The sequence below is a fragment of the Argopecten irradians genome, chromosome 14, assembly GCF_041381155.1.
Source record: "Argopecten irradians isolate NY chromosome 14, Ai_NY, whole genome shotgun sequence".
In the NCBI taxonomy this organism is placed as follows: Eukaryota; Metazoa; Mollusca; class Bivalvia; order Pectinida; family Pectinidae; genus Argopecten; species Argopecten irradians.
Window position 1 is genome coordinate 9,583,227 of NC_091147.1, and position 26,660 is coordinate 9,609,886.

General features: G+C 36.9%; 2 protein-coding genes across 2 annotated transcripts; one reads left to right on the top strand and one right to left on the bottom strand.

The window, feature by feature from the left end:
• The first annotated feature begins 6,143 nt into the window (after positions 1-6,143).
• LOC138307819 (cAMP and cAMP-inhibited cGMP 3',5'-cyclic phosphodiesterase 10A-like) lies at positions 6,144-15,571 on the top strand. The gene is made up of 3 exons (XM_069248722.1): positions 6,144-6,800; positions 12,548-13,049; positions 13,483-15,571. The coding sequence occupies exons 1-3, from the start codon at positions 6,253-6,255 to the stop codon at positions 14,860-14,862; spliced, it is 2,430 nt and encodes an 809-aa protein (XP_069104823.1). The 5' UTR covers positions 6,144-6,252; the 3' UTR covers positions 14,863-15,571.
• A 6,988-nt stretch (positions 15,572-22,559) lies between these two features.
• LOC138307843 (cAMP and cAMP-inhibited cGMP 3',5'-cyclic phosphodiesterase 10A-like) lies at positions 22,560-26,660 on the bottom strand. Its single transcript, XM_069248748.1, has 3 exons — positions 25,760-26,660; positions 24,364-24,874; positions 22,560-24,046 (listed from the first exon to the last, which is right to left on the bottom strand). The coding sequence occupies exons 1-3, from the start codon at positions 26,584-26,586 to the stop codon at positions 22,643-22,645; spliced, it is 2,742 nt and encodes a 913-aa protein (XP_069104849.1). The 5' UTR covers positions 26,587-26,660; the 3' UTR covers positions 22,560-22,642.

Genomic DNA, 26,660 nt, shown 5'->3' on the forward strand with positions numbered 1-26,660 from the left:
TAGATAGCGGTATATATTATAAGACTCTTTCATTTGTGGATATGAAGGATAGGGATATTCTACCCGAAGGTCACAAAATGTAGCAAAACCCGAGGCTTGCCGAGTATTTTTCTTTCATACCTCGATGTTTTATTGCAATTTTACAACTATAATATCCCGCCATTTTGAAATAAATTCGAAGAAATCCATGGCTGAAAGTCAATTTTGCATACATGAAAAATTACGTGATATTTTCAACAAAAATTCCATTTTATTGTAAAACCACTTAAGTTTGTGAAAAAAAATGATAAAATTTTACCGAGGAAATAGAAATTGTGTTGATGCCGTGACGTCAAGAGGCTTTATTGCATGCAATATAGCCTCAGGCGCCATGAGTGTATTGCCCTAGACCGAAGAAATATGTATATTGTATAAAGGGAAATAACTCCAATAACCCGGCACTCCCGACGAAGGGACTTTCAGTTTTAAACACGACCAAGCGTCCAAGACGTGGTTTTACTTTTTGCTAATACATTTAATGTATTACATGTACTGATATGATTTCTAAAATACATATCACTGATACCCGAGTCAATAGATAAGGCGATGTTAGCAACCATTAACAAGCAACATCACCTGACTGATCAGTGCTGAAATTTCAGTGTCCGAAAAGTTGATATCAACCTACTAAATGTAAACATTTATTTTATAAATATAGATTCAGCATGGATATATCAACATAGAACGAATATACGTTCCGGCCTACTATACCTTTCGGCTAAAGACAACACCATTATTTTGTCTAAAATTCTTTTAAGCTACAAAATTGCAGCTTATATCAACACTGCATATGCATGCATATGTAGCTGAGAAAATAAAAAAAATGAGAAAGAGCAAATTTTTATATTCCCCAGGTTGTCTATATACAGGTTTCGTTAGTATTGCTATGATTGTATGCTTCGTTCTATTATAGACATGATCATTCTCGATACTCTAAGGGTTAACGTCAGTGACAACAACCCTTGGAGTATCGAAGATGAAACACGTTAATCAACAGATGATTGGATATTTACAACGCTTTTGTTTTCGTCCAATTAAAAAAAACCCCAACAACATATAAAATGAAACAAAGCTCATATTTTGTGTTCCCATAATTTATTGACGTTATATCGTATCAGACTGAGAGATACAAACTTGTGAATTTTTTAATTCATAAAAAGAATTTATCAAAATGACAATAGGAAAATATTACTAACAATACAACCATTGAATGGAATATTGACAGCGTGACTATTTGTACAATACCACAATACCACTGTTATCAGTTATCTATTGAGATTCTATAGGAGCTTGATAAACCTTGTGAATTGAAACTAATAAATGTATGTAGATAAATTGATCAGTGGTGCCAGCAATGTTTCATCAAAAGAATTCAATACAACGTGAATAATAAAATGGCTACCAAGTTTGTGGTGTATCCGAGTGTTTTTGAAGACTGGTTTGTGATGTGTCTCCTTGTGATAATATGGTTACTCTACTATAGTGTCGCCCACTGAAGTATACATCCAAAGACAATGAACAGCACACTTCGAACAGTAACTATATACTAGTAACAAAAAAGGTCTCATTGTTTGAGTATTTAGCAGACATTAGATCTGGGGTGTTTCCCGGCGAAAGGACAGAAATAATTCAACTTACAGTCAGGGCGGTACATTTCTATCAAGAAAGGCTTTAGGAGCGAGAATCTATTTGAAAGAGAACAGCAGAATGTGTTCAAAATTCAGTTGCATTCGATAAGACAAATGAAGTCGATATCAAATGTGCATAATACATTGTCATATTGATAGTACCTGAAACGGCAAAAATAACATTACAAACTTACTACAAATGTTAAATCATTTCACAGTTATATATATAAACTTTGTCATACTGAAAGTGGTTGATATAATGCAGATGAGTACAGAATGACAACATTAAAAATACAATATTATTTAATTATGGTCACGTGCGGAGCTTCCAGGGGATTATTTCCCTCCACATTCCAATTACGGTGAAATATCTTATTTATTCAATATCACGTGATCACGTTTGATCCAATGAGAACATTCTAAATGAAAGTGAGATCTTTGGAAGTACACGTACTTATCACTGAGACAGCACTATAAAACTGATACTTATTAGAAACACCAAACCGAGGATGTAGATGGATTATATATCATTGACCAAACTATCACAGAACTTGTCGCTGACCCCATTATGATCTGTCAATGTTACTTCCCTTAATTCACTCCGTCACTCGTTTACTCCATCAGTCTGACGGAGTAAAACGGAGGGGGGAGTAACTCTGATAGACAGGAATTCGCTAACTCTGGCATGCGCAACTTTTCATCTGTATTTGTCGTTATACTATTTAAAGTTCATCGACGTTATTCAATAACACACAACATTTTTATGTTAGTATTTTATTTATGTAAATTGAAGTGCAATTTAGTGAACTGTTGAAGAACCATGGTGTTGATAGGGTTTAAGCAGTTCGATGATTTACCTTGCAGGAAAGGATTAATATAGGAACTGCCTGTTCGCAATTCTTTTGTTTATAACAATAGAATATTTAGTATTTAATTTACCTTTCGATTTCACCCCCTCCCCCCAAAAAAGGGGAAAAAACGTTGGCAGGGAAAGAACTTAATTCTGTTCATGTCCGCATATAGAACATTGTCTATCAGTATATTCGTAATAAACAGCACAGGTTTCCAAAATGTCGTGTTTTAATTATCGTCAGGATATAAACAGAGGAATCAAATAAAAAATGACATTTGATTGACAATGCGTTTCTCTATTTGGTACGCACACCTATGTTACAACGGTTGTTAAAGAGGAATACAAATATCAACCCTTTATCGCACAGAATTCAATATAGTCTATTTTCTAATACGTCAAATATCAGTTGATGAATACCTATATGACTTGTTGAGAATTATCCACATTGCTCTAGATTTGATTTCTGAACCAGTCATCCGTATTTAATCCTGTTGGAATTGTATCAATTTTTGGTTTACTGAGATTCAATAGCATAGCCGAATCAATGACGGTATAGGTGGAAACCCTGTGGCACGCCTGCAGATGTACATAAATTACGACTGTCATTCACACACAGCAACCGTACTATGAATTATTCAGATACATGTAGGATATTAAAGGGATACGATATATGGTAAACTTTCGGTGACTTTTATGAAGAGCGGTTGTGCGGTATACACCATAGCTTGTGTTTGTTATAGACTTTGTGGATTTGAATTAGATGTTTAGAATATCAAATCATAATGGATAATTACATTTTAATGAAGCAGATAATTATATTCTAAATACATTTTGGCATGTACAACAAGTATTTAATTAATTGCACAAATATTTTACTTTATCGAATTTAGATATTCTCGTCGTGAATTTGATTTACATACAGCTGTATTAAGTTACATCAACTCATGCAACGGACAATTACATTTTAAATACATTTTTGTATACACTACAAGCGTTATATTATGGAAATAAGATTGCTTTATCGACGGTCTATGTGAGATTTCAATTTTAAACCACAAGTTATCGTCCTTTAATAACAGTTACATGTCTCACGTATATGATACTGTACTTTGATGAATCAAATTATTTGCATGGTTATAAACCTAAATATCGTGAACTCCATTGATATATTTTGTAGTTACCATAAAGGTAAAATAGTTACAACATTGTAACAATTTCCCGTCAGCTTCGGGGGGGGCTTCGCCCCCCATACCCCCCACCGGGGCTTCGCCCCTGGACCCTGAGCAGAGGGCTATCGCCCCCTGCACCCCCAAGCATGCAGGTCTTTCCAAACCTAGCTACGCCGCTGATCATGATCTTTAAAACCTTTAAAACATTATTCTTCGTTACTCACATCGAGTTCCGCCTGAAAAAAAGTGTACATTTCTTACTTATAATTTGCCCTGGTGATTGAATTTTGTGACTTTTCCACGTCAATTTGATGATATGCATGAATAATTAAATTTTATTTGTTTTCATACTAAATCCGACTTTCTGATTGGCAGATTCTTTTTCTTCATACTACTATGAAGAAACAAATCCGAGAATGGCGCGAAAATACGCGGAATCACAAAGTTTGCAAACAAAATTTCCTTCATACCTCGATGAAGTTAAAAAATAGTAATATAAGTGCTTTTTGTCAAGACCATTAGAACATAATTTTATCATGAAACGAGGCAAAGGAATACAAGAAGAACATCAAAAAGGTACCTTTGTATCAATGATTAAAAACAAAAATCTTTAGAAAAAAAAAATGAACGTGACAATGTCCCTTTAAAGGCCCATTACTTTTGTTAAACAGCTTTTAATTTTTGTAAATGGGAATGCAAATCGAGTTTAATAACTTTGTAGAGTTACAAAAGTTACACTCATTATCAACTTCTGGAAAAAAATTGAAATAGAGTAAATGTTAATTTTCATAACGCGGGTCATCTTATGTTTCCCTCCGTCGTCCTAATTACCGCGCGCCTTAGTTGACTATCTCTTATACGCCAGACGGCAAAACAGCGAAATGAATCTTCACTGTAACATAGATTACGGAAGGCATTTATTTGTTGTTCCTAAATAGACATTTTATTCGGTTATTGCTGCTTTTAAGAAGCTTTAAATTTTTGTTTTAGAAAGGTGGTAGGCCTTTAACCTATAATACTATTTGTAAATAACTTCACAGTCTAACTTCACTAAACTCCGAGGAGTATTGGGTCTATGAGATAAAAATCCGTGTCCATTGTATTTTTCATGGCTTTACCTATATATGAAGTTTTTTCATCTGACTTTATTGAAATGTATTTTGTCGCTACATTAAAAATATTGGAATTTCTACATCCTTCACGTCTAAAAGTCAACATTTCTCTTATTTCCTCAGATTTAAATTAAATTCACGATAAAACGGACGAAATCTTCTCTAACATAAACATTGATCTCTCTATCTTTTTTATCTTTGGTGTACATGTGTATCGATCTCAATTGAATTTATTTAAATTTCGATATTGGTTTATACACTGAAGTCATGCGTTCCTTCTATACAATTCCAGTCTGGTATGTAATCTTCTGAAAAGCCAACACGTAGAAACGCCCGATCTATGATTTTCCCTTCACCGATTCCTGATCCCATAACAAGCTTTATCTCTCTGATTTTCACACAGTCGTCATCGGAGTCCTGCGGGTACGGACGCCGACAGGTAGACTCAGAAAATAATGCCAGTGATATTGTAAGTAGGGATTGCACAAAGAATGTTTCACCTGCTTGTTAACAGACTTTTAAATGTTTTCTGTGTATTTGTGAAACATAAACTCTAAAAAAAATCAGCTGTGTTTACCTGAGTCACGTGTAACGGATGTAAACAATTCATACCTTTGCGAAATTTGGATTTCCTACTTTCAACTTTTGGAATATATTAGAAAAAGGACAGTGGATGAACGATTCGGGTTTAATTATTTTTTGTGGCACGAGTTTTCGTAATTGTTCAAAGGATTGGATGTACTTACCAATGAAACATTATTAATATAAAAATTAAAGGGATTTTTATTTGTGTCACAAGTGTGTTTTTAAACTCTTATCTACAGTGAGTGTTAGTTTATTGTAAATTCACATCGAGATCAGGTGTAAGTTAGTGACAACCAATTACACTGTTACGCCCCAATATCAAATATCAACGACAAGAGAAACTTGTAAAGGTGACACAAAGTTCGGACAATACGATATGGACACGGACAGACTGCACGAGCGGCCGTCTCGCGCGGTACCGTTAACCTTTTATGTACGGGTAGATATAATCAACAAAACGACTGAACACCCCGGGACACGGCAGTAAACTTATACAAACTAGACAGTAAACGGGGCATATAACAACTAAGGAGAACGTCTATCTAAAGTGATATATACATTTAGACTATTCTGGCCGGGAATTTAAACCGTATAAGGCTTTAATGACATTTCTATAGTACAACTAGTAAAATAACGGCGAGGCAGATAAACCGTAACACACTGAACAGAAGCTGGTCAGTCGGGGCAGGGCGGACTAGAAAGCGATTACGTTGATTATCTGTGACGTCAAAACAATAGACAATAGACCGTATTGATGACGTCATGATAATAAGGATAGCAACACGCGCTGGAGTCAGCGATAGTACCAGGCGGGTGTATGTCGCTTATAAAATGTAGCATAGGAATTGGTGGATTCTAAAGGGATCATGTCGCGGAATTCCTTTTTGTTGTCACTGACAAAGAAGAGCCCGTTCCCGGGAAACTTTTCCACCAACAGATGGAGCGATTTGTGCGCACCAAGAATCACAGAACTTGATGTGAAAATGTTCTTGGAACACAACCCCAGTGTGTTCCGGCGTTACGTCATGGACTCTGTCAGTGTTGAAATCTTGGACGATTTGATCAAACGAAAACGAAGGGCAACGTCGTGTCGTGTTACGAAGAGACACAAAACTTTTCTGGGGGACTACGAGGCACTGTCCACCAAGGTGGTGGCGTCGAAGTTACTGGAAAGTGTGAACAGTAATAATCTGTTGGGCCGGATGGAGGAGCTGAGTAAGATCCTGACTCATGCTGTAAATGGCGACTCTCACTCTCTCTATATACCTAAAAACAATGATACAGAACTACACACGTACCGAGGGGGCGTCACTATACTATACGGACCGACAGGCAAGGGCAGCACAGTGGCGGCGCATGTGTTCGAGACTAAAGCTTCCTTAACGGTGTCAGATCTGTCCTTAGAATTAGGCAGGTAAGTCACCAGGGGTCTGTTATATCAGTGTCTGCCTTATTTAAGCTTTCGCTTTTTGGCATCCTTAAGATTTATTCATATTTTTTAAAATCTATTTTCTTTACATTAGGTTTTAGAGAATTAATTCCACTTGTTTGAAGTCAATGTACCCATAGTGCCTTTTTATAATAATGCAGTGCGTGCATGGGAATGGATGCTTGCTTAACCCTTTTTTTGGAGGCTGCATTTTATGATGCTTTTCCAATGTCAAATGTTCAAAGCTGTTATAAGACTGTTCAGTGACTTTGAATCCACTATGCTGCTCGGAAGACTAGTCCAGTCATCTACACCTATTAGCAAAAGAAGTGCTTTCTGGGGTTGAGTCGTGGTCTTTGTTTCTCTAACTTCCTATGACCCTCGTCCTCAGATCACGTGATCTCCTGACTATTTTGCTCCCTCTGTGGCTTAGATGGTCGAGTCCAGACATAATTCTAAACATTTGAATGACACCGGTTCTTCTAGTGTTGGTAGACCAAGGATCAGAAACCTTTCTCTATACGATTCATCATTCAGCTCTTTCACTAATTTTGTTGCCATTCGTTGAACTTCCTCCAAAGCTTCTGTGTCAATATGATATAGTTACAGCACGTAGAGTACTGCTGTCATAGGATTTGTATCTTCTTATACATCTGAATCCGTCATCTAGATTCATGAGATAATTTTCAACTAGCTATAAACGAAGACTGTCATTAAAATATACTTCTATAGATGTAACTAATTGCACACTATGCTCACTCCTGCAAGTCCAATTCAAGGTTATTTTTCCTCACGCCGTTCCTCCCATACACAATCCTTTGACGTAATCGCCAACACTGACAGCGTCAGAAAACAGCTAAGAAGAATCCTACACAAGTGTATTAGAATAGATCCCACGTATTTGTTTTCATCTTCAAGTCTCATAAAAACACGAATCGTCAGATTTCAGCTATGCATGCCAGAAGTTCATCACAGTCGTAATTCTAACAGTGTTGTATTAAAGATGCCCCACCGCCGACAGACCAAAAATGATATTCATCATTTGAACAATAATTGGTGTTTAATCGTGTATATAATAGTCTAATTAACACAAAAAATAATATAAAATAATTTATTTTGCCTTTGGTACATGCGCATTCAGTAGTTCATTTCATATAGGATATAGTGGTACGGATTTTTTTCGGGATGCAATTAATTAATTTTCATATTTTTAACTTGAAGTAAAATTAGAAGCTCAAACTTTTCAATGGTGGTAATGGTGTAAAGTAAGTAACTTTTGTAACTGAAGAAAAATACTTAATCATCTGCTCGAGTTTCTAATAGTGAAAAAATACCTTTTGTCAGCGGTGGAGCATCTTTAACTATTGGAGTGAATGTAAACGCGACCAGCAGGCTCTGATAAACCTCGGGAGAAATCTGGCATATGGAAAGAAATAATATACCCAGATAAGCCTACCGAATCTGAATTTAAAATTAAAAAAAAAAAAAAAAAAAAAACTCACGCACACATATACAAACATATCAGTAGATCAAAATTAGAACATTTTTCTTCTATTTACTACCATAAGCATACACTAAACCAAATGGTTTTTTTTGCGTGCATTAAAATTCCGCATGTATCACGGGTACGCAAAAAAGTGCTAGAAAAATAAATAAAAAATAATAATCGGCGCAAAACATTGTCAGACATGTATACAGCAGTACATCGCAAAAACAAATCCATGCGAAAAAGAAGTTCGGGATGAAACGCGAAATTAGGTCGCCGAGAAAATAAATCTGTGTTAAGTATACGGTAAATTCTAGTTTATCATGTTTATCAAACTCGAGTTATTTAATTTTCTGAAAGGACAGCTGGGAACTCGTTTATTTCATAACATCAACTATTCTTATACTGTGGTGATTAGTTGTTTCTCGTCTACATTAAAAAGTCACATGTTACTTCATAATAACTTTCCGTTTTAAATTATAGTGTCCAAATAGAGGGTCAATATTCGGCTGTGTATACTTTAAATAAACAACTACTTGTTATAAACGATAAAAAAACTGCTATGAGTTTATGGCACGAATTTTCCATTGTGAAGCATACATATATAGTTATGGAATAAAACAAACTGTCAAGCAGCAAGCTCTGTTCAACTAGCTCATATGGTCGATAAATCTTAATAATTATAATTAGAATTCTGAGTTCTAATTATTATTAATATAAAAAAGTAAATATATTACCGTATTCGACCCAATAAGCGCCCGTGTCCCTAAAAGCGCCCCCCCCCCCTTTTTGAGGCCTCAATTTAAATTTCCCAGGCATAAATAAAGACCAAAACTACATAAAACGGTATAGATTTGCAATAATTTTGAATCATTAACACCTTTTAATTTTTATCATTCTTTAAGCGCTCTGGGCGCTTATTGGGTCGAATACGGTAAATATTTTCTAGTTAAACCAAAAAATATTTATTATATTTACTTTTTTATCAATCTTAATCTTTCGAAAATTTATTTTAATGATAACATAGCATACATTGAATACTTTTCTAGATACATTTGACTTAAATCAAATGTATCTCTCCTCCCCCCATACATTGAATACTTTTCTAGATACATGTAACTTAAATCAAATGTATCTCTCCTCCCCCCTCTCTACCCCACTCCCCGCTCTACCCCACTCCCCGCTCTCCCCCTCTCCTTCTCTGTGCCCTTTCTCTCTCTCTCTCTCTCTGCCCCCCGCTCTCTCCCCCACTCTCCTTCTCTGTGCCCTTTCTCTCTCTCTCTCTCTCTGCCCCCTCTCTCCCTTACCCCACTCCCCTTCCCTCACCCTCTCTCTCCTCCCCTCTCTCTGAACACACTCTCTGCACTTGGAGTCGTGTGTCTAATGATCCCAATAGAGCGTGGCCCGGTCGTCACGGATCTGTTAACCTATACATTACATTATCAATGGAGGTTAGTAGGCATAATTCCGTGTTTTGATATATTAACGTCATCGATAATATTTAATACTTATTTGTAACGCATGACTGCATTCTATCCAATCAGACCGATAATATTATTTATTACTAATAAAAGATACATAGGTAAGCTATTGGTCCTCAGCACCTTAAGAGTTTATCCGCTAGTTGATTATTCTAAACCTGGCGTATGTTAAGATCTGTCTGTACCTTTTGAATGGAACGTGATAGACATATAACGTACTGGCGACGTCATGTATGATGGTTAAAGGTAGTAAATTAAAATCCAAAACTGTCATTGTGGCTAAGCTTGATAGAGTCATGTATGGTGATGAAAAGTACAAAGTTATAGTTCTAAACTGTCATTGTGGCTACATTTAATTGTGAATAGTTTAAAAAATAACTTGAACGGTTGAAGGTGGAAGTGTAAAACACATCATAAATTACTAGTCACACATTACATTTTCACTGGATGTGTTACTATAATAACATAAATGTTTGTATGGGTTTTCACATCAAAGCATTAACCATTTACATTTGGCCCATTGGCATTGGCCCTGTTTAAAACTATTGCAATTCTGTATCATTTCCTTCAAAAAGATTGCCAAACCACACCTCGGCTAATATATAAATGCAGAACCGATTTCAGTTAATTATGAAAACAGCATTAAAACAACATGCTACAAAACATCAACCACAATGCTGATTATACTTTCTTAAAAATTGAGAAAATTTATCAATGTTTTCTGGTTTAATATTATTGAGATTGCGCATATCCTACACAATACTTATGGTCATGTATCGAGAAATATATATCACTACAATTCATAACTTACTCCGACGCATTAACCATGAACTTCTCCATATTTTTCTCCTTTGAATCGAGCGTCCTCATCCAAAAACAGCATTTATGATTATAATAATTGACATAAAGTTAGAATCCAGTGCCATTTGTTTAGAATAACTTTGCACATCGATGTCTAAACTAAACCGAGTACATGTCTTGAAGTTATCAAAATTCTGTATTTATCCTTAAAATGATTACCAGACATCCATATCCAAACCCCAATTATGATAATATATAAATGCAGAAATTGATAAAAATTGTCAATACCGTCGTCTAAACCAGACTAATTTCCCAAATCCCCACGTTCGAGATGCAAGTTAATAAAAAAAAAAAATAACGGGATATGAGAAGTGATTTATGTTCTTAAAAAATAAAAATGTGGCAGTGCTCATGAAACATAAATATTTATGTTTATATTTTTTATATATATATTAACCATAAATATGTATATACTTTAAAATGTAAAATAATTTCTACCAACTACATATGCTTAATGAACACATTTTTACTTTTCTAGAATAAATATTTTATTTAAAAAAATTCGCGTTTCACGTGCCATAACGAGCCATACAAAAGTTGGTACATTTTCTAAGCTTTTGCTACTTATGTTTTTCATTTACTTTCCAATTGTTTTGTACTTATTGTTATTCTGTATTCTGAAGGTAGAGCCATACAAAAGTTGGTACATTTTCTAAGCTTTTGCTACTTATGTTTTTCATTTACTTTCCAATTGTTATTCTGTATTCTGAAGGTACTCTGAGAACATGACATGTAAACATAAACAGTCTTACAAAAATGTATATCTACCTGGGGTAAAAAAAACACCTTTATGCACTGAACCTATAATAGTACGTATTCTCCTGGGGTTAAAAAAGAAACTCTCTGCACTTAACCTATAGTACATTTACATGGAAACATTATAAACTCGACCTTATTTTGTAACCACTAAATCACTGTGAACTTGAATCAGAGTGATTCAATCTTTAATCGGACCAGCAGTAGGTAGACACCATGGATAACTATACAAATTCTCACCCTTTTAATGTTAATTTATGACTGGTAAGTTTACACAGTTACCAGGGGCGCCTTTCTGATTTCATTTGAAAATTGACATGGCGACATTGTGTGAAACGCAGGTTTCATGAATCGGTTTCTTGAAACGAAATAAATAATGGTTGGAGCTCAGTTGTATGTACATGAAATTATTCATGTCCGTATTACCTCATTCACTGATATTCATTTCTCAACTTTCCTGCAGTGTAACTTGGTAGAAATTCTATCGGGAAGATATAACTTAACCAGTAATCCGTTATTTAGAATGCTTCCTTTACTGGTGTTTCCAACTTATATCTTCTGTATCTGATTGCATATCGATACATGAACTTTATAATCACTAATATCCTACGAGTATAAAGCGTCATAATTCTCGCACTGTAAACCAATTTTATTTCGCGTGATTTATTTTCGCGAATTTCACGATCCAAGTAAATCTACGAATTCAAAATTCATCTCCGCGAATTAACATTTACATAATTGATTCCAATAGGAATTTCCGGTCAATTTGTAAATCAGCGAACATAAATCTTCGTGAACTTGTTTTGAAATAGGAATCGCGAAATTTAGTATCCGCGAAAGAAAATTGGTTTACAGTATGTAAGAAATAACTTGTAATGAATGGATGTTTCTGCTTTGGAGATATAGCACAAAACACTGAGTGTACTCTATATAAACACCGTGAAGTAAGCCAATGAAAATGTTCGTGAAAGCAAAACTGAATGATATATCTACTGTATGTCATGTTGACTTTTACAACTACTGTGATGAAATGTAATCTTAACGGAGAAAGGAAATTCCAATAGTTCAAATATTCATGATACTATATCTTTATCCTCGCTCCTGCTTAGAAAATAGCTTTAATGAAAAAGAACAACTTTTCATTGTAGGTTTCCAAAGGGAACAGGTCCAGGAGAAGCTATTGACGTCAGCGTTTTATGTGTACCTCTGATTCTTCCTTCTGATGATATCATCGGTGTGATAGAAGTCGTGCGTAACAGCAAAAAACATCCGTTTTCTAGATCTGATATTCAAATGGCACATGCGTTGTTGAGTTGGATGGTCGCTTGCATCAACGAAAACAATATGAAGCGAGTTTTGAATTCCCAACAGCATCTTAACGACTTCCTTTTAGAAACAACGCGCATCATCTTTGACGAGATGACCAGTACGGATCTCCTTGTTCAAAAAATTATGATGTTTACAAAGAATTTGGTCAATGCTGACCGATGTTCAATGTTTCTTGTTGACGAGGAAACCAATGAACTGTATGCAGATTACTTTGACGAAGGGATGAAAACGGAGGATGGCCAGTCTATTATTTCAAAGAAAACGCAAATCCGTTTCCATAGAGACAAAGGAATAGCTGGTTACGTCGCGCAAAGTGGAAAGGTAATTATATTAACATACAAGTCAAAATTATACTGTCATTCAACTATTTCAACATATGAAAGGTGTTGGGAATAATTATGGTTATTTATAGATGTATTTGATCAAGTTTAGCCAGTACGAAGTATCTCTGATGTTTGGGTGTAATACAGTACTACGAGCCATGGCTGAGGCGTGGCGTCACGTCACCTTTCTAAACTTGTGTATTACCGGAATTGTTCTGGAAAGTGTTTTCGAGTACAAAACGCTTACTATTTTTCTTGTTGATCAAATGTACTTGGATAAAACTATGATACTATGATAACCGATCCACAATGCTGTCATGCACATGGATAACATGTCCACGGGCTTTCAAACGACATGTTTCTCGCGGAGAGCAAATAAATTCCACAAGTGACATATCGATGTCAATAACTCATGTTTTACTCTTTTACAGGTTGTGAACATCATTGATGCGTACATGGATTCACGGTTTAACCCGGAAGTAGATAGGCTGACCGGATATAAAACGCGAAACATTTTGTGCATGCCCATTGTCAGCAATGACCAGGTAGTGGGCGTGGTCCAACTGATCAACAGTAATCGAGGGGAGCACTTCACTAACGCAGACGAAAACGCCTTCAGGATGTTCTCGGTATACTGTGCCATGGCCCTGCACTACAGTCGGCTGTATAATCTGCTTGTCCGACAACAGAACCAGTACAAGGTGGCATTGGAGGTCATTCAGTACCACATCGTCTGTAAAGAGGAGGAGATGAAAGAGCTGCTGGCAGATCCTTTCATCAAGGAAGAAGACATTCCCTTTGACTTTTTCATGTTTGATTTCTGCGCCTACAATTTTGGACATATTCTGCCGCAACTCTTTGTTCACATGGTGATCGATATGTTTGGAGAAGACACATTTGAGATGGAACAGCTGTGTCGGTTCACGATTACTGTACGAAAGAATTATCGCGACATTGCGTACCATAACTGGGATCACGGGTTTCATGTGGCGCATTCGCTCTGGTGTATGATGCGTTCAAGCCCGGGAATCTTCACCAAGTTTGAACAGATGGCGATCCTAATGAGTGGGATCTGTCATGATGTAGACCACCGAGGCTATAACAATGCCTTCTTCTCCAAGATGAATCTGCCTCTCGCCTCACTTTATTCTACCTCCGTGATGGAACAGCATCACTATAAACACACGGTGACCATTCTTCAGATGAACGGGAAAGGAATCTTCTCCTTCCTCACGGCCTCCGAGTACAAGAAAATGCTTGGCATGGTGCAATTCTGTATTCTGGCCACAGATCTGGCGCTTTATTTCCCAAACCAGAAGACACTAACTAAACAGCTAGATGACAACATATTTAACATACAGGATCCCGATTGCAAGAAGAAAGCAATCTCGATAATGATGACAGGCGCTGATCTCTGTGCCATTTCCAAACCTTGGGAGACTCAGGGCTTGACTGTTGACTTCTTGTATGAAGAATTTTATGATCAGGGAGATCTAGAAAAGAGCCACGGGATCGAACCCCTACCAATGATGGACCGGGAGCGAATCAAAGAGCGACCACAACAGCAGGTCGGATTCATTGATTTTATCTGTCTCCCACTTTATAGGACGCTGTATAGAATCTTACCCGGCTCCGAACCACTTCTCGAAGGCTGCATCAGGAGTCGTGAAGGATGGGGTAGAATGAAAGAGGAATATGATGAAGAGGAGAGAAATAGAAAAGACGCAGAGGAAAAGAAAGAGAAAGAAGGTGGAAAGGAGCAGACTGGTGATATATCAGGGGAAAAGGGCGCGACAACAGATGAAAATTAAGCTATTTTTAGTGTGAGCTATGATATACTCCGTACTTACAGCAGGGTTCCTTCAGTTTATAGTAATACTACAAGTGACTACGGGACACTTGCGATGTTACAGATATGATATTAGTAGTAAATGGTTTAGTGAGTCAGTAGCTGTATCGATGTACAAACTAATTAAAGCACAATCTAATTTTATTGGAAGAAGTTTCTTTTATTCGGATGTAAATCGCATGAAACAGAAATATGCAGATTATGATTAGCAGATTAATATTAATTTTAGTATAGATGAAACAAAACGTTCGCTCGTCAGTATATCTACAGATCAATTAGAATCAATTACAAAAAAACCCCATAATTATAGCCGGTATTGGCAACTGTCACATTGTAAATCACACTCATCTTTATAAACACGTGAACCTGCCTAAATCAACAAACATGCATTCTCATTGCCAATTATGATTTATTTTCTATTCAATGTTTACGATATTTGTGATATACTTACATTAAAACCACCTGTTTACATTGTAGCTCTGTAATGGTTATACGAGTCCAAGATTTATATTTCTGTTTACGTTTGTTGTTATTTCATTATGCCTTGTTGGTATTTCAAAATTTTAGAATTTATTTTGTTAGAATTTCTCCCATATGCAATAGAATTATAGTATAGATAAGTGAAATATAATATCGTTTTGTAGTACATGAATGATATAGTTATTATTAAATATTATTAATTATGCCAAATTGGTTATGTTGCTTTCTATGTTTTATATGCAGCATGGAATATCGTCAATCAGCTGAGACTGTTCCATATTTAAAAGTTAAGATATACAACGTAAAAAATAAACGAATTGGGCAATATTGAATATTCAATACTTTTAAAGGACAATTCAGTAAGACTAATTTTGTTGCATAACCACGAAGAGAAACATGACATAAAAGTGTTGTTTAACATTTCTCATGAAAACTAAAAAAAATTTTTTTTAAAAAATTGCTGCTTTCTGCGATATTGATAGCTATATTGCATTGATATCATTGAAATTCCAAATCGTATAGCTATATATACAAATAAGCAAGTACAATATGTACGCTATACCCATACCCGAGCCGGTGTTACATAAACAAGTACAATATGTACGCTATACCCATACCCGAGCCGGTGTTACATAAACTAAACATATAAATGCAATAAAGATCAACGGAAGAGTTCATAATATTTTTTTAGACAATATTATGTACCACACCACTGTAAATGCGATTTGAGTGGTTCAGGGCATAAATTGTTGTACTCCACTGGCGCGAGTCAGGGTTCGGCTTACAAGATGTCAGCTACAATGTGTAATTGTCACACACTGACCGTGCAGTGAACATTGCTGGCATATCCCTGATGACAACTACTCAACTTTCATTAGAACTGGATTATTCCCTATATAAATGCAAGTGTCAATGCACTCTAAGACTGAATTGTTCTTTTAAATACTCTTATAAGTAATACATATTAGAAATATAAATGTTATAGTGCAATGCAAAGCAAAGAACATAATTAAGTCATATGGATAGAGAGAGATGAATAAATATCATAAACTCTATAAAATGAAAGTGCAGAATCAATCTTAATTCAACTAGCTTTGACCAAAATGCTACACAAAAGTGTTGCAATTTTTGCTAAGTCATTTTAGTCGATGGTAATATGCCTGGTTTGGAAACATTGTATACACCTGGTCTGGGAACATTGTAGTACGCATGGTCTGGGAACATTGTAGTACGCCTGGTCTGGGAACATTGTAGTACGCATGGTCTGGGAACATTGTAGTACGCATGGTCTGGGAACATTGTAGTACGCATGGTCTGGGAACATTGTAGTACGCATGGTCTGGGAACATTGTAGTACGCATGGTCTGGGACCATTGTAGTACGCATGGTCTGGGAACATTGTAGTACGCATGGTCTGGGAACATTGTAGTATGCATGGTCTGGGAACATTGTGGTACGCATGGTCTGGGAACATTGTAGTACGCATGGTCTGGGAACATTGTAGTACGCATGGTCTGGGAACATTGTAGTACGCATGGTCTGGGAACATTGTAGTACGCATGGTCTGGGAACATTGTAGTACGCATGGTCTGGGAACATTGTAGTACGCATGGTCTGGGAATATTGTAGTACGCATGGTCTGGGAACATTGTAGTACGCATGGTCTGGGAACATTGTAGTACGCATGGTCTGGGAACATTGTAGTACGCATGGTCTGGGAACATTGTAGTACGCATGGTCTGGGAACATTGTAGTACGCATGGTCTGGGAACATTGTAGTACGCATGGTCTGGAAACAATGTAATACGCCTGGTTCTCAGGAACATTAAAGTAAGTCTGGTTCTCGGGAACATTGTAGTAAGTCTGGTTCTCGGGAACATTGTATTACGTCTGTTTCGAGATCCAAAAACGTCGTGGGTAAAGTACCATCGATTAGTCCTACCGTCAAATGACGATTGCAATGCGCCCGAGCCAACATTGTCATACGCCTGGTTCGGAAACATTGTCATACGCCTGGTTCGGAAACATTGTCATACGCCTGGTTCGGCAACATTGTAATAGCTTGGTTCGGAAACATTGTCATACGCCTGGTTCGGAAACATTGTAATACGCCTGGTTCGGAAACATTGTAATAGCTTGGTTCGGAAATATTGTAATAGCTTGGTTCGGAAACATTGTCATACGCCTGGTTCGGAAACATTGTAATACGCCTGGTCCGGGAACAATGTAATACGCCTGGTTCGGAAACATTGTAATAGCTTGGTTCGGAAACATTGTCATACGCCTGGTTCGGAAACATTGTAATACGCCTGGTCCGGGAACATTGTAATACGCCTGGTTCGGAAACATTGTAATAGCTTGGTTCGGAAACATTGTCATACGCCTGGTTCGGAAACATTGTCATACGCCTGGTTCGGAAACATTGTAATAGCTTGGTTCGGAAACATTGTCATATGCCTGGTTCGAAAACATTGTAATACGCCTGGTTCGGAAACATTGTAATAGCTTGGTTCGGAAACATTGAAATACGCCTGGTTCGGAATCATTGTAATACGCCTGGTTCGGAAACATTGTAATACGCCTGGTCCGGGAACATTGTCATACGCCTGGTTCGGAAACATTGTAATACGCCTGGTCCGGGAACAATGTAATACGCCTGGTACGGAAACATTGTAATACGCCTGGTTCGGAAACATTGTAATACGCCTGGTACGGAAACATTGTAATACGCCTGGTTCGGAAACATTGTAATACGCCTGGTCCGGGAACATTGTAATACGCCTGGTACGGAAACATTGTCGTACGCCTGATTCGGAAACATTGTAATACGCCTGGTTAGGAAACATTGTAATACGCCTGGTACGGAAACATTGTCATACGCCTGGTTCGGAAACATTGTAATACGCCTGGTACGGAAACATTGTAATACGCCTGGTTCGGAAACATTGTAATACGCCTGGTACAGAAACATTGTAATACGCCTGGTTAGGAAACATTGTAATACGCCTGGTTCGGAAACATTGTAATACGCCTGGTACGGAAACATTGTAGTAAGCTTGGTTCGTGAACATTGTAGTAAGCCTGGTTCTTGACACAGGGACCTGGCACGATTTTTTAACTAACATATATATTATGGTATCAAGGGTATGAACTCGGCGGTCGAAAAAAACATGGCGGTTATGGTTAAAGTAATTGAGCTACATGATGTTTAAACTGAGTTTCTACAAAGTACGGCACATGACACCTCCAAAGGAGAGTGTGGATGAACACAGTTTACCACCACAAGCGTGATTTTAGCTTAGTGTTTGAGGCACCCATTAGAGGCGAAACAACATTTCGACCGGACAGGGAAATGTCTATCTAGCATAGTTTTCGTATATTTCCCGATTCGTCAAGCCATAACTTTGTCAATACTTGACCAATTTTGTTCATCAAGCACTCACTGGAAAGATAAAATATTTTTCTTTAAGGTAAGGTATGCGTCAATGGTGTACAGAGCCCATTTATTATAATAATCACGATTTGTAAAAAATAGGTGCGTTTTTCTCGACCGCCGAGTTCATACCCTTGATACTATAATATATGTATGTATACTATTGATTAAAACTTTTCGTGCCAGGTCCCCGTGGTTCGGGAACATTGTAATACGCCTGGTCCAAGAACATTGTAAAACATCATGGATCTTGTAACGTTTACAATGGAATTTATAACGTTTACAATGTATTATATAACGTTTACAATGGATAATATAACGTTTACAATTGATTTTATAACGGTTACAATGGATCTTGTAACAGTTAAAAATGATCTTGTAACGTTTAAAAATGAATTTTATACCGTTTAAATTCGTTTTTAAAAGATCATAGAGAAGACAGCAATTTTTGATTTGTAAAATCTGTATACATTAGGTATTGTAAACTTGACTAAAAAGAAGACGAGTCTTTTGTTATCAAGTTTAAATACAACTTCAATATCATTAATTTGAAACTAGACAAAATACTTGTTGTAATGTATTAGTTTCTATTTCTTGATTGCCTTCGTTGGCCTTCAGCATCTTTATGTGGTATTCTGTAAACGTCATCCTCGATACTTACTGTCGTTACTGCCTTGATGAGACAGGTAGTTTTGCCCTTCACCAAAAGAATCAAATAACGGTACAGTATGGCTTTGAAGTGGGGCGGTCCCTCTCTGTAATTCATAACTGAAGGCTATCTAGGCATGTGATTGGTCAGTTTTTCTCTCCTGACTATGACATAGTCTAGGGATGGATATGACGATAGTGATAGTGACTCCTCGAATATCGAGGATGTGAAAAAGTAAGAGTACAATTCATTGTAGGAGCAGATTCGAATTTTTTTTTCGTCGTGGTAATAATGCCAGTCTAAAATCTAAAGTAAAAATCGAGAAAAGACTTCAGTTTTGGAAACGGTTATAAATTGAAAACATCCAAAAGAGCGATTGTTCATTAGAATACTCGGTAATTATTGCTATCCTCATCAGATTTGTTTTAAACGATCTGTAATGAAATAAATCATATACACCTGTACTATTATTATAATATTGTAAGTAGTCAGGAAAGGTGTTCAATTCCGATGATTAGATTTGTTCTTCTGAAAACTATGTTTTGATGAAGTAGCTAGAGATTTTTCAGTGAAAAATGCTGAATGATTATATTTGATTATTAAAGAAGTGCACTGTTGTGTACCGATGGTTGATTTCACGTTAATTTTCCTAAGCAGAAACATGTTATCACGCTTGGTACTACCATAAATGTAGGGATAACAACGACAATATCAAAAGTTAAATACGAGTTATCTCGCTTCGTCCGTTATTGTCAATTATTCTACTAAAGCTGTGACACGATTGGGGAATTAGCTGAACTCTTTTAGCTTCACCGTGACACGCAGTGTACCTTTTAATTATAAAGAGAAGTCTTGAGTCAAGTCCAAAGTTTATTGCTGTCGTCGAAAGAGTGTCAAGTTACAAATACAAATACATTTATCAATAATGAAGTTATTGAATTGATGTACAAAGAAAATGTTTACAGTTAACAAACAGATGATCTTACATCGAATATTAAAAACAACATCATAATATTATATATAAGTGCCTAACGCTTATGATTCATGATCGGTTAATTATGATAAACACGGTAACTTTGCTTAGCGCTTACAAGTCTAAATAATTCCTGTAAAATTGAATAACAATGACAAATAGATAATTTTAATGAATCGTGGCAACATAAATAAAGATTTCACGATTCAAAACACATATACTCCCTGATAAACAACTATAATAGCCCTTTTTCTAATTTGCAAAAAGCCGAAAGTCTTGTTGTGGAAGTCAGAGTAAGTAATATCATAAAAAGAGACGGACAATTATGTCCGGAATATCCAGAATAAAACAAATAATATTATAAAAAGAGACGGACAATTATGTCCGGAATATCCAGAATAAAACAAATAATATTATAAAAAGAGACGGACAATTATGTCCGGAATTAACAAAATAATTGATGAACAATTAGTTATCAAATATCCGAAGTAAAACAAATGATCTATAATGTATTTACAGAATATTCAGAACTATTTACAACATATATTACTGATTATCAAAAAATATAAAAATTAAGCTATTTTTCAATAACCTTTATCTTTAATCTTTAGAACAAAAATGCTATATTAATTCTGCTAACAAAAATCATTACGAAATAATAAACATTACAGATAAATACCATTATCAAAAATTAGAAATAATTTACACATAAAATTATATGTATTGCCTCATATTTGTGTAATTGTTTTACATAAACATAATGTCACAGTTGTGGTCAGAGATGGATCAGAGATCCGTCAGCCTAGTGATTGTCTCGAGGACAAATGACAGGTAACAGATATGTGTGGTCACCAGTGATAGAGTTGTCTCTCTTTACACCTCGACGGAAACATAAAGCTGTTCATACAGGTGTCAGTTTTAAGCTCTATTAGCTTATTGCATCGATATCGAGATATCAAGTAAATCAAAGAATGGATTATCCAAAGATATACTGTACAATTTAATATTCAAAAATTACAAGGGCATACTAATTTATTCAAAATTCTTTAATCAATAGTTGATTACTTGTGCTGATATTTACTTTACAATTTGTTATCAACATAACGTTATATGATATAACTCACGCTTGTCGGTGAAAGTAAAGAAAAGTTAATATGTTTGCGAAAATCGAGCACAATGCGGGGACAAGTCTTTCAACAAAATATGATAATATTCAGTGCATGGGCTTTACATCTTTTCGTTCATTTTTTCACCAAGGAGTCTGCTCCTTTCCCCTTTTCTGAATGATAATAATTTTTCTACTAAATCGTTTACCAACAACAATGTTGAATATTTTCTTTCGATTCTAATGATAAATAAAACATAAGACTTAATTCCAAATTCTTACAAATCAAGGACTAAACAGACTAATTGAATAAACCGCGTTACACTTTCAGCAACTACGAAACAAGATTCAGTATATTTTTAATAAATAATTAAAGTTTTTCTAAATTACTGAAGTGATTTCTTTCTTTGTATCACTTTAAAGGCAAGTACAGTACTCACGAACCTCGTTCAGGTGACTTTTAAATTTTCAATATCTTGCCTGCAGTCTCAATGATCTCGGTCTTGTTCACTCTGTTCTCTGTTATATACACATATATCACATTCTGGTGATCTTTTATACTCGTTTAAAAGAATTTTCCCCGCCTAGTTCATACTGCAGTCTCCCAAAACACACACGCACTTCTTCGAATACACAGGAGGTCGTGTCTAAATGACCCTAGCCATTAATAGGACGCAACTAAACCAATCAATACCACCTCGCTACAATGACCAAAACCGACATTTTGTCCCAACGTATATACATGTAGCTACGTTGAACTCTTTGGTCGAATTGACTACGTACACGTAAATGATTCTGACAACTTTGTTGGGTCACCGTCAATTAATTTGAATGTAGTAATTGACTGGTCATTCAGAAAGGTTACCAAAGCGAGGCCCCTAATTCGATGTTGTCAGAGCTAATAAGATGCTATACTAGAAGGCATAGACTCCTGAGGTTGAGACTAAAGCCGAATCTGATATGACAATAAGAATCATTCACAACGATGGATAGAAAAGACGAGTTTGATTGTTTCATTGATTAATTTAATGATTTAGACAAAAAGGCTAAATTTTGTGGATAAAGCAGTCTATTCTGACGGATTTATATCGGAGGAGATTGCTCAGTTATCGCCGGCTGTGGGACGGTTTTCTGAAGAGTCTTTGACGTTAAACACATTGACCCATCCTTCGTCCTCCTCATCCTCCTCGTCATGATCGTGATCATCGTCATCGGACTCTTGTGTCATTAACATCTTCGAATCCTCAGCAATTCCAGCAATCTTGAGCCACTTCCGGCGATTGCGCAGACATCCAGATAGCAGTGGCTTTGTTCCTGGGAATATTCTCGCCAATGTTTTATAAAGCGGAAAACAAATAAAGTCGATGAACCCAACCTGTTGTTTTGGAATCTCGTCTGAGTGGCTCCTATCCATCATGGACATTGGTTCGAAACCATGTTGCTTTTCCTTATCTCCCTGATCGTAAAACTCCTGGTATAGTTGGTTTGTAGACGATTTGTTTGTTTTCCACGGTTTTGAAATTCCGCACAAATCACTGGCAGTCATCATGAGGTCTATTGTGGAATTCCTGCACTTTTGATCTGTTATGTCGAACGTTTTCCCGTCCAGGAGTGCTTGAAGAGTTTTCTGATTACCAAAATATAACGCTAGATCCGTTGCTAAGATGCACTGACGGATAAGACCTAACATCTCTTTGTATTTCTCAGACGACAGGAAGGAGAATATGTCCTCAGTCTGTAGAATAGTGACAGTTTGTCTGTAATGGTGCTGCTCCATCACAGAAGTGGAGTACAGATTGGCCAACGGGAGCTTCATCTTCTTGAAGAAATCGTTATTGTAACCACGGTGATCGACGTCATGGCAGATACCGGCTACGATAAGTCCCATTTTTTCGTACTCCGTGAAGGTGTTGGGCAATGATACAATCATGCGCCACAGAGTGTGAGCCACGTGGAATCCATGCGGAAAGTTATGGTAGGGAATATTCCTGTAATTCTTTCTGACTGTCAAGATAAACTTCACGAGCTTCTCCCTTTCTATTCGATCTTTCCCCCAGAGTTCCTCAACCATACGGATAAATAATTTCGGCAGAATTTCCAGATGAAACGGTGCGTAAAAATCATAAGTGTAGAATAATTTGGGTATCTCCCGTTTGTCGATACCTGGATTGTGAAGCAGATCCGTGTACGAAGCCTTGTGACACACGGTATGGTACTGAATAACTTCAATACACGCCTTGTTCTTCACTCTCTGGCGCTCCAGCGAACTGTAGAAGTTGTTGTAGTGTAGAGCTATTGCGCAGTAAGCCGTGAACATACGGAGTGCGCTTTCATCCGAGGTCGTGAAGTGATCTGAACGCATGCTGTTCACCATTTGTATGACGCCTATGACGCAGTTCCGGTTGATGATGGGCATGCAAAGGATATTTTTTGTTCTATATCCGGTCAGTTTGTCTACTTCCTTGTTAAATCGTGGGTCCTCGTATGCATCAAGAATGTTGACAACCTGGAATGAACATGTTTTCAGCTGTTGAACAATGTGTCTACGTAAATCAATTCAAAATGAAATTTTATAATTTTAAGTGTTAAATTATAAGCATAAATACTAAAGAAATCATTGTATTTTGCATCCTTCTTGCTACTCAGGATGCGAGATCGGTATTGTTGAGGTTTAAACGTTTCAATTAATATCTTAAATAATTTATTTCTGAGAGGTGTCTTTAATGAGTTAATTGACATCCAAAGATAAACCTTACAGAATAAGAAAACTGTGATTTCAAATCACGTTTGCTTTATCGGAAAAAATACAAATAATAGACTTACTTCGGCTGTTTTAGCAACGTGACCGGCAATGCCAACTCCTTTAGGAAAACGAATAATTTCTTTCTTCTCAAACAGAGGAATTCCAACAGTAGACTTTGCCCCTTCGTCGAAATAATTTGCGTAAAGTTCTTCTTTCTCGTGGTCAACAAGGAAAAGAGAACAGCGATCGGCTTTCACCAGGTCCTTGGTGTGGCGCATTATTTTGGGAACTAGCTCTTCCGTTTTTGTTACTCCATCAAACAATTCCTTTGTATTCTCCAACAGAAAGTCGATCAGGAATTGTTGGGATATGAGCGACCTCTTGTCAATATTTTCACTGATGCAAGCGGCAATCCATCCAATTGTAATATTAGCTATCTGTACGTCTGTCTCGATGAACGGCGTATTCCGGTGGAGCTCTCGTCTCATCTCGATAATGGCAGGAACATCTTTTGATTCTAGGACAAGAGGGACACACAGGACACTAGAGTTATTGGTTAACGCTTCATGGCTCTCAGCATCTCGAGCGAATCTGAAATATAAAACAATATGTCCATAAAATAGTACCTGCAAAATCAAGATATTAACAATGTATAATTCGTATAATTGTTTTTAAATTCGCAGAGAGAGAAACTCTCGAAGTTTTCATTTTGATAAATATTTTCGGGTATAATCTTTAGCGCGCAAATTGATTAAACTACAGATCATTATAACAACTCCGTTAAAAAGAGGATCTGACAACATCCCATAAAGAGTCATGTTCAGATTACCTTTTTATCACGCGTTCTTAATTAAGATCACATCCAATTTCTACACCTTGCTACATCAATTGAAAATGCTATTTCGTCCCAGTATCCATATATGATTAGCTTTGTTGTGCTCTTTGGGCGAGATGACTACGTACACAAAAATAACTTTTCATTTTTTTTTCAAACTATTTCGTCCCCTGAAATTCACTGTCAAAATTTGCAGGCAGCAATTTGATTTGCAATTTACAATGGTCACTTGGGCATGACCGCTAATTTTTTTTTTTTTTTTTTTTTTTTTTTTAAATCCTCTAATCAAACATAGTGATAAAAGGAATGTCTTTTAATCAGATTGTTTAGCGCGCTGGTAATTCTCAACAGTAAAACGCTATACAGATCAATCTTTTCGCAGAAATTAGCTTGACCGCGAATATAGCTGTAACAAGAGAGGAGAAAGTGTAGCGGTCAGACCGGGATTCGAACCCGTGACCCCCGAAAACTGGGCGATTGATCTACCGACTCAACTGAACTACGTACCTTGTCATCGACCTAATGCAATTCCACTACATAGCAAATCTGAACAGTACTGTATATTGCTCGTTTAAGCATTTATTTTGTAATCTCTTTATCGACACTCCTTTTGGACACTTAGGTATTCAAACTGCACTTACCTCGAGTCGGAGGCCATGTCGGAAATCAAGATGGCTGTTTTCTTTTTCAGAGCCCTGCCAGCCACCGTACCTTTTATTACACATTGTACCATGTTTCCGTTTTCCATTAGATAGAACGTCTTGCTGTCCAGACCTTCCTGGACGTACAGCTTGTAGGAGTCTGCACGGACGATATGAATGAACATAGGACAGAAATCCTGTATTATAGAAATACAAGAGTCCTGTCTCTCTATGGCGGAAATCAGTTCCTGGCTGACAGGTCGTGTAGAGTCCTGGTCAAATAAATCCGAGGCCTTCCGAGGTTCAGGTGTCTTCGTTTGTGATTCATCCTCATCTTCAATGACGCCTTTCTTTTGACGTAACAGTTCCTCTAATGTATCAAGTTCGACTGTATCGTAAAGAAAGTCCAACAGAACTTGTGGGTGGACTGCCAGAAATTCGTCCACGTCTTTTTGGCGTAGAATCCTTTTATGTGGATTACCCCATTCCTTATTTGGAAAATGTGCCGGTAGAATCCCCGATCTAGGGTCAACAGACGATACCGGCACACGGTTCACGTTGAACAAAGGAGCCTTGTTTCGCTCATCATTCCCACTCTCGGCTATGCTGTCTATTGTCGAGCTTCTTGCTGCGTTCACAGACGAGCGTTTGGATGCCTGGCTGATAGACGATCGCTTTGATGTTTGGTTGATAGAAGACCGCCTGGATGACTGGCTGATGGATGAGCGCCTCTTTGCTTGGTTAGCGGAGGACTTCTTGGATATCCGAACTTCGGAACTTTTACCGGATTCCGGCGCCGGTTTGGCAGAAGAAGATGCCTTCTTCATTTTGCGGATGTCACCATGCCTGTTTACAATGATGCTAGGCAAGACCTATCGATTGCGTCATTGCATCTATGACG

Excerpts from the sequence above, each read along its gene's own strand:
- LOC138307819 (XM_069248722.1), top strand. The coding sequence starts at position 6,253 with ATGTCGCGGAATTCCTTTTTGTTGTCACTGACAAAGAAGAGCCCGTTC. Across the intron at positions 6,801-12,547 it reads CTGTCCTTAGAATTAGGCAG|GTTTCCAAAGGGAACAGGTC; the intron begins GTAAGTCACCAG and ends TTTTCATTGTAG. Across the intron at positions 13,050-13,482 it reads ACGTCGCGCAAAGTGGAAAG|GTTGTGAACATCATTGATGC; the intron begins GTAATTATATTA and ends ACTCTTTTACAG.
- LOC138307843 (XM_069248748.1), bottom strand. The coding sequence starts at position 26,586 with ATGAAGAAGGCATCTTCTTCTGCCAAACCGGCGCCGGAATCCGGTAAA. Across the intron at positions 24,875-25,759 it reads GACATGGCCTCCGACTCGAG|ATTCGCTCGAGATGCTGAGA; the intron begins GTAAGTGCAGTT and ends TTTATATTTCAG. Across the intron at positions 24,047-24,363 it reads ACGTTGCTAAAACAGCCGAA|GTTGTCAACATTCTTGATGC; the intron begins GTAAGTCTATTA and ends TGTTCATTCCAG.